General features: G+C 49.0%; 2 protein-coding genes across 2 annotated transcripts in view; both read right to left on the minus strand.

The window, feature by feature from the left end:
• Positions 1–3,842, minus strand: part of GUITHDRAFT_149072 (hypothetical protein) — a gene marked incomplete at both ends in the record, with an annotated part of 6,651 nt that extends 2,809 nt beyond the window's left edge. The window contains 20 exons of the mRNA XM_005818704.1: positions 5–21; positions 260–341; positions 666–715; positions 869–919; positions 1,140–1,191; positions 1,241–1,409; positions 1,571–1,622; positions 1,895–1,973; positions 2,122–2,211; positions 2,520–2,600; positions 2,649–2,680; positions 2,735–2,788; positions 2,852–2,910; positions 3,090–3,136; positions 3,258–3,292; positions 3,342–3,402; positions 3,449–3,519; positions 3,570–3,629; positions 3,681–3,729; positions 3,783–3,842. Coding sequence (XP_005818761.1) covers positions 5–21; positions 260–341; positions 666–715; positions 869–919; positions 1,140–1,191; positions 1,241–1,409; positions 1,571–1,622; positions 1,895–1,973; positions 2,122–2,211; positions 2,520–2,600; positions 2,649–2,680; positions 2,735–2,788; positions 2,852–2,910; positions 3,090–3,136; positions 3,258–3,292; positions 3,342–3,402; positions 3,449–3,519; positions 3,570–3,629; positions 3,681–3,729; positions 3,783–3,842 — 1,251 coding nt within the window. The remainder of the gene's footprint in view (positions 1–4; positions 22–259; positions 342–665; positions 716–868; positions 920–1,139; positions 1,192–1,240; positions 1,410–1,570; positions 1,623–1,894; positions 1,974–2,121; positions 2,212–2,519; positions 2,601–2,648; positions 2,681–2,734; positions 2,789–2,851; positions 2,911–3,089; positions 3,137–3,257; positions 3,293–3,341; positions 3,403–3,448; positions 3,520–3,569; positions 3,630–3,680; positions 3,730–3,782) is intronic.
• Positions 3,843–5,358: 1,516 nt separating this feature from the next.
• GUITHDRAFT_122026 (hypothetical protein) lies at positions 5,359–6,758 on the minus strand (the record flags this gene model as incomplete). Its single annotated transcript, XM_005818705.1, has 8 exons — positions 5,359–5,412; positions 5,627–5,716; positions 5,763–5,812; positions 5,863–5,928; positions 5,982–6,054; positions 6,173–6,243; positions 6,299–6,365; positions 6,414–6,758. 8 exons carry the CDS (start codon positions 6,756–6,758, stop codon positions 5,359–5,361), a joined length of 816 nt encoding a protein of 271 aa, XP_005818762.1.
• Between the last annotated feature and the right edge of the window lie 767 nt (positions 6,759–7,525).

Consider the following 7,525-nt stretch of genomic DNA (forward strand, 5'->3'; position numbering starts at 1 on the left):
AAACAGTATCGAGCAGAACACCTGAAACAAGTCAGTTGACTGAGTTTGACAACAACAAGCAGACTGGAATCACTCCACAAGGAAGAGAGAGAAGAGGGAGATGAAGAGTACGAGGATGAGGGGGAGGAGGAACTAGAGAACGAGTGAAGGGGGGGATAGACAGGAGGAGGGGAGGAAGGAACAACGAGGGGGAGGAAAGCACAACGAGATGGGTTAGAGGAAGGGACAGGGAGGGGGGCGAGCAAGACAGTCTGACGACCTTCTGAGTTGTAGATTGGTTTGAACATGAATCTCATTCCCACCACAAGGAACGGCAAAGTGACCAAACAGCCAATGCCAACCTGTCAGCTCTTTCAATCTTATTTCATCTTACATGTAAAGTATCATCATCATCGTCTCCTCACATACACACGCAAGATCAAACGACGTTGAATGATGTCTTGAGGCAGGGGAGAGGAGAAAGGAGGTAACGAGAGAATCAGCGGAGAAAGAGGAAGAGGAAGAGGAAGAGGAAGAGGAAGAGGAAGAGGAAGTCACAGGTGGTTGTGGTGGAGGAGGTGAAGGGGGAGGGGAACGGGGAGGGGGAGGGGGAGAGGGAAGGGGGATGAGGGAGGAGGGAGGAGGGAGGAGGGAGAGGAACGGAACAAAAACATTTGAGACTTCACATTAGCGATGAAGGTATTCACATTCACTCCTTCACGGGAGAAAGCTTGACCTAGACCATCGTCATCGTCTCCTCCTCCTCCTCCTCCTCCTCCTCCTCCTCCTCCTCCTCTCTCAATCGCTCGATCCCTTCCTTTCGTCTCTCTCCTCTATCCACTCCTCTTCGTCTTCTTCATCTTCGTCTTCATCTTCCTCTTTTGCTCACCGATGATCACGTTTGGCGGGTTGCTCAACATAGTCATAGCACTACCTATGCCTGCAGATGAAGACACGTAAAATTGTGAACAAGATGTCAAGATGAAGATAATGAGTCAAAAGAAGAATGATGTTTAGAAGAGTTAGCAGAGTGATGTAGGTGATGTAAAACTCGTCAGTCGAGGGAACACAACATCTTGTCCTTGGAACAGACGTCGGTGATCAACGAATGGAACATAACATCTTCTGATGCCGGACAGTAGATGGCTCGTGAAACCTACCACTAAAAATGCTCTCCATGATGATGTAATCAGCAGGGTCAAGAGAAGAAATCTGTGAGAAGATGTTTTTGAGCGATCTGTCAGAAGCAAGGACAACATACTTGACACAAGCTCGTGGTAACTGGGACGATTAGAGAGACGACGGCAAGGTTAGGAAGGAACATGGAGAGAAATCCTTTGTGGTACATCAGAGTCAAGAAGTTGAGATGTTCCATGGATGCGATGGAGGGCAAACCTGTGCCGAGACAGAGCGCCAGGAGCAGTCTCCATCTGAGAAGATAATCACAACGAGATCAGAAATGTGAAGAAACAATCCATTGAGAAGAGATTGCAAAAGATAAGATCGAGAAGCGTTTGTGAGGATTGAGGAGAAAATTGCGAATGTGAGGGTTGAGGTAAGATTGCAATTGAAACACTCAGTTGTATCTCACGGGCTTCCATTTGTGTGCCTCGCAACTTCTACAGCGGCACTTTCAAGCACTCCTGCAGTTTGAAGTTTTCAAGAGATGGAAGAGGACAAGGAGGGGAGGAGTGAGGTTATAGAGGTAGAAGGTACAGGAGTGCGCGGAGAAGAAGGAAGAGGAAGAGTAGGAGTAGGAGGAGGAGGAGGAGGAGGAAGAGGAGGAGGGAGGGGGGGGAGGGGAGGAGGGAGGAGGAGAAGGAGGAGCAGGAGGAGGAGGAGGAAGAGGAGGAGGAAGAGGAGGAGGAAGAGGAGGAGGAAGAGGAGGAGAAGGAGGAGGACTCCATAAACCTACCTGTATCGGAGATGATATGCAGCATGAGCATCATACCGAAGAGAAGAGCGAGAGTCGTCTCGGAGATCCAGGAGGCTGCCTGTACTCACTTGTCATCCTGCTTCCCTTCCTGCCTACTCCTGGTCTCCTCCCTTGTCATTCTATCATGGCCTATCACCATCACGCTCCTCCTCTCCTCCTCTCCCCTCCTCTCATCTCGTCTCGTCTCGTCTCCTCTCCTCTCTCACTGTTTTCATGTGTGGCGCTTGTCGCAGCAAGGCCAAGAATGTCAAGCTGCAGATCGCACCGAGCAGAGTGCAGAGAGCGCGTTGACAAACCTGTTGAGCAACAGAAGTGAAAACACAGAGTGACAAGAGCACAAGTAAACAGATACAAGATAACAGATACCAGATAACAGATACCAGATACCAGATACCAGATACAAAATGCAAATACAGTAGAGGATAGACGATTGGAGCAAGAGAGAAGAGAATCAAGGAAAGACTGGAGTTGTTCAAGGTATGATGCAGAAAATGGACAGTATGAGGTTAGAAGGATGACGATAGTAAGAACAAAGAAGATAGACAGTACAAGGTTCAAGGAAGAGGATGGGAAGTTTGGTACATGTTGTCATATTCTCTCTCACCTCTGATAAAATGGCAGAATAAACCAGCACAAGGATGATAGCAGCGATCATCGCCCGGTGTCTTCCTAGCAACCCACCGAACTTGCAGGATGTCTCAGTTGACACAACATCATCAACCTTCCAGCTCACCTCCATGACGTCAAACATGACAGCAGTTTCTTCTGTGTGCCATACGAGAATGTATCACGGTAAACACAAGAAATCTTGTTCCTCACTTGTAACGTTCACTCTTAACTCCATCCTGAAGAAAGTATTCGAAAGCAACACAGCTGCAAACTCGTTCAACACACATTACACATCTTCCTCGTCCACTGTATGCGAGAAACAATTACTTTGGTTCATATCTTCAATCAGTTGAGCGTCGAAAGTGTAAACGTCTTCAAGATAATCTCTGCAACGCAAGTCAGCACCAACATGTACCATGAGCAATGAGTGCCTTTCACACGCAAACGGCACCGTCCTCGTAAAAACCAACTCTGACCCTTGAAAGATTCTCAACTCGACGCCGCTGGCCCACATTGTCACAAACTCGTCTTCCCGAGTCACGGTAGCTGTTTCCAGCCAGCAAACCTCTCATTGACAGCTTGGTTTCCATCGCAGAGGCTCGTTGTTGGCACCTCCCATGACATCAGCACCAGCAGCACAAGATCGGAAATCTTCGGACGAGGACACAAAGAAATGAATGAATGAATGAAGGAAACAGAGAAAGAAAGGAAGAAAGCAGAGAAAGGCTCCTACCATCGTTTTGATGTCAAAGACCTCGTTCCCGATAGCTGCAAGCAAACATCACAACCAGTTCAAGCAGAAGAGGCAGCAGTTCACTTGTATTGTATACAACAACAGCTCCATGGGGCCTAATCGTCACCGGCCAGCCTGAAATCTCCTGGACATGCCATGACAAACAGACATCACTATGGTGTTGAACCCACCTCTCCGAACGATTGCATGAACATGTACGGCATGCCATCGCGAGGATACGCGTAGTCCCTTGGCACAGTGACTGCAGCGACATCAGAACTTTCTCACCCGCTCAAGCAAACATTTCTTCACCCATGATTGTGAACCCTGCGATTATGATTAAGAAAGGTACGAGCTTCTGTATCAGCCGCCCTGCACGAACATGTCAGTCCCTCTGGCTCTCCCAGCGCAGGCAAGTCTGACATCGGAAGTTCGGGTGAGGTATGCGCATCTCATGAAACATGTTCTCATCCTGTTGGAGAGGGATCTTGAGCAGACATGCTAAGAAACTCCAACCTTGCGCACCTCCACTGCAATCTCCTCGTTGTCACAACCAAACTCCAGGAGAGGAGTGTTTCTCGGCATGTTTCTGAACATTGCTTTCACCATGTGATCATCCGACAAACTCTCAACTTACCAGAGGAATGCTATGATAGGGCAGAAACAAGGTCCAGGGAGGATCGATATCCACTGTTCCTTCCAGCCTTCCGATCGTACAAGTTCTGTCGTCTTCTACCTGCACTTCTCGTTGCAATGAAGTCAGAACTCACGCAGACAACTCTGTTCACTCGTTGACAACTTCTGTGGGTCTCACTTTCCGTTCAACACACTTATTGTTGAATGTAATTACTCTAGAAAATTGCACCTTCTCCTCTACAGCTCCTCATCCTCTGCTACTCCCTCCGACAACCCCTTCACCCTTCCTCCCTGCCCTCTTGTCCTCCTATTATCGTCTTCGTCTCCTCCTCCTCTGCCTATATCATCCTGCGCTCTAAACCCCGCCCTCCTCAATCTCTTGCTTCTGTATTGAAGATGATTGAGTTCACTCGTTCTTCTGGTCCGTCCCTTCTCGAGTCCAATGCTTTCTTCTTGGCTCTTCGTCGACGCTCCTCCATCCAAGTTTGATGCAAGATGTCTGATCTTGATAGCATGAGTTGCTCACCTCAGCTCCTGTTCTGCCAACTTCGATACATCTAGAACGCATCCCTGTACTCCTCTTTCCCTCTACTGGTCTTGTTGCAATGTTATCTCTGGTTTTCTTTGGCTGATCAACTCCATGGACTCTACACAACTTCTCAGTCCTCCTCGTCCTCGTCCCCTCTTTCATCCTCTTCCTCTCCCTCCTCTTCGCGCACATTTCGCGAGCTACAATTCGGTAGTAAGCTGCATGACCAGTGAAGAGGGGTTCGGGATGTCTGGGTAGGGTAGTAATGGACAAGTGGGGTAGGGGGTATACATCAAATTTCGAAGTTCCATAGATATCAGTGTTTATCTATTATGATTATTATAAAATATGCTCTCATTGAACCATGTCAAAGGAATGTAGGGTATGCGAAATGGGGTAGTAATTTGATAGTGGGTAGGGGTTATCCCTCCTTCAGTCGTAACCTCAGGGGTGTAGCAGTACCCCACACATTTTATTACTACCCCACTCAATCCCAATGTACTAGAGCGAAGTGACCCCGTACTTTATCACCCTTGAAACCCTGTACCCGTCCTTTCAGCTCCGCCCTAGCAAAGTCTCGAACTTTGCCTAGAGGATTCTTCTTTCGCTCCCCCACTCTCCCACCACCACCACCACCTCGTCCTCGTCCTCGTCCTCGTCCTCGTCCTCGTCCTTGTCCTTGTCCTCCTGGTCCTGGTCCTCCTCGTCCCCGTCCTCCTCGTCCTCCACCTCTACTTCTCCTCCACCTCTCCTCCTCCTCCTCCTCCTCCTCCTCCTCTCCTGCTCCTCTTCCTCTACATGATCATGCTTCGAGTTAAACCTGAAGAGCCTGCACAGCATGAAGCTGAAATCTTTGCCGCAAGTCTTGGCACTCTCTGTTGTTGCAAGTAGCGCGTCCCAGAAGAATAGAAGCAGATGTGTTGATAGCTGTATTATTCACTTGTCTTTCTTGCTCTCGTTCGCAAACAGGTCCGTGTAATCTTCTACAGACTGCCATTGCAACATTGTTCCCGAGGGCAAACTTCTGCTCTCCGACTCTGTCATGAACTTGATCTTGTTCTTCTTCGGACGTTCTCCGTCCCCCCGCCGTCAGCCTCATAGATCTGGAACAGGAAGGGGGTCATGTGATGACGCTTCTCTGTACCCCTCTGTTGAGCAAGGAGCATCAACTCAGCGCCGACAGCACGTGGACGCGCATCATTACCTGCATCAGCAACAGCACCAGCTGCTGCATCGGATCGTAGGTCTGCAGCATCCTCGAGAGTCGCTTGTACTGCAGACGGAGAGCGGCCCTCTGTGCATGCAAGTCAGCACATGGCGACCAATATGTTCTCACAGACCAGGTTGATGTAAGAGATCGGAGCGCCATGGGTCGCCTCCAGCGCCTTGTCTTGTGGTATCGACCGTGAGCATGGCATGATGGAGGGGAGTCGATCTCACCTGACAAGTGGACTAGCACGCAGCCTTTTCCGCTGCACTTGTAGCATTCATACGCCCAGTGATGAACTGAACATCAAAGTGTCACGTTCTCCCCACTCGCCGCAGTGACCAGCACTCACTCGCGTACCCAAACTTCTTCATGTAAGCACTGCAAAACGTCTTTGCCGTAAGGTTGGCAGCATCCGCCTCGATCTGTACGGTTGAAATTTAGCAAAAGTGATCAGAGCACTGAGAGAAGGTTGTGAGTGAGTGAGTGAGTGAGTGAGTGAGTGAGTGAGGGAGTGAGGGAGGGAGGGAGAGCCGTTGGCACCTGCATCGACACCTTCTCAAAAACCGCTTGCACGTTAAGATTCTCCATAGAGTGCGGGTCTGGAATAAGATCTATCCAAGATGTGCAATGAGCACAAGAACGATCAAGTGAAGTGGATGTCAATACCAGCCAGCTGATCTTGCCAACTCCTTGACAACTGATCGCGTTCAGTCTGCACCTGTCGCTCGAGTTCCTTTCCAGACGGAGATCAGGTCATCGCGTGATTCATGCAACATTTTACCTCCTTTCTCCGCTTGAACAGCATGGCAACGCTGTGGTGGTTGTTCTCTTTCCAATCGCGTTTCATACACGTCTTCGAGCAGTAGAACATGTCAGATACAATCTTGCTGGGGATTCTTTCGCTGATTTCATCTCCCTTCAGTGTCTTCCCACACTTGGGGAAGGTGCAGATGAGATCGAGAGATTGATTCTGGAATTCTGAATCTTTCTGCAACTCGGAGACGTCGGATTTCCACTTTATCCATGTCAAAACAAACGACATGCTTATCAGCCCAAGAACCCACAGCACGATGGGAGGGAAGAATTCAAGAATGTTCCCGAAGACAACGAAAGCATCATCATACATGATGTTGTTATGTTAAGTTGCTTTCTACCCTCACACCCAACTTCAACCTGAGTTATCCAATTAGCTGTACAGGTCACAGCTGTACAAACTTGAACAGAGCAACGGCGAACGAACAGCCAACAAAGCCAGCAGTTCCCAAGTCCTCGATCTCGTTCAGATCAAAGTCATCTCATCCCCGGAGAATCACTCAGATCCTCCAACGCCCTCCCGCCGACCTCCACCCTCCTCCCTGGGTTCCTTCTTCCACTGCAGAGTTCCCAAGGGAAATTCCTTGCCTGCTCAAGACGATGATTCGATGGCAGCAGCAAGAGACTAGAAACAGCTCGCTGTCCTCTGCTCCAGCTCGCTCTCGCTCCGATCAGTTTGCCCGGCAGCCATGGCGCTTCCTCCCTCCCATCGCCTTATTGCCCCTTTGTGCCTTGCGACATATATGCCACGTCCCCGCTCAGACAGTTGTACCCTCATACCCACCATACCCACTATCCTTTTTTGCTGTTTTTTTACTTTTCACATTGAAAAAAACTCTCATTGAAAAACTCAAAGCACATGTGTAAGCTTCCGAATCACACATCCGTCGCAAGCCTTCAAGCACACATGCATGTTGGGCTTCTGATTCACCTGTGTCATTGTCGCTCTCAACTGCTTCTCATCCAATGGTCCACATCAGCAGATGGTTTGCATCGATGCCAGCATCAGGGAAGGGGTAAAGGACAAGGAGGCAGCAAAATAAAATATTTTTCATTTTGTACTGTTATTATTTTTTTTAC

Source organism: Guillardia theta, assembly GCF_000315625.1.
Source record: "Guillardia theta CCMP2712 unplaced genomic scaffold GUITHscaffold_275, whole genome shotgun sequence".
Lineage (NCBI taxonomy): Eukaryota > Cryptophyceae > Pyrenomonadales > Geminigeraceae > Guillardia > Guillardia theta.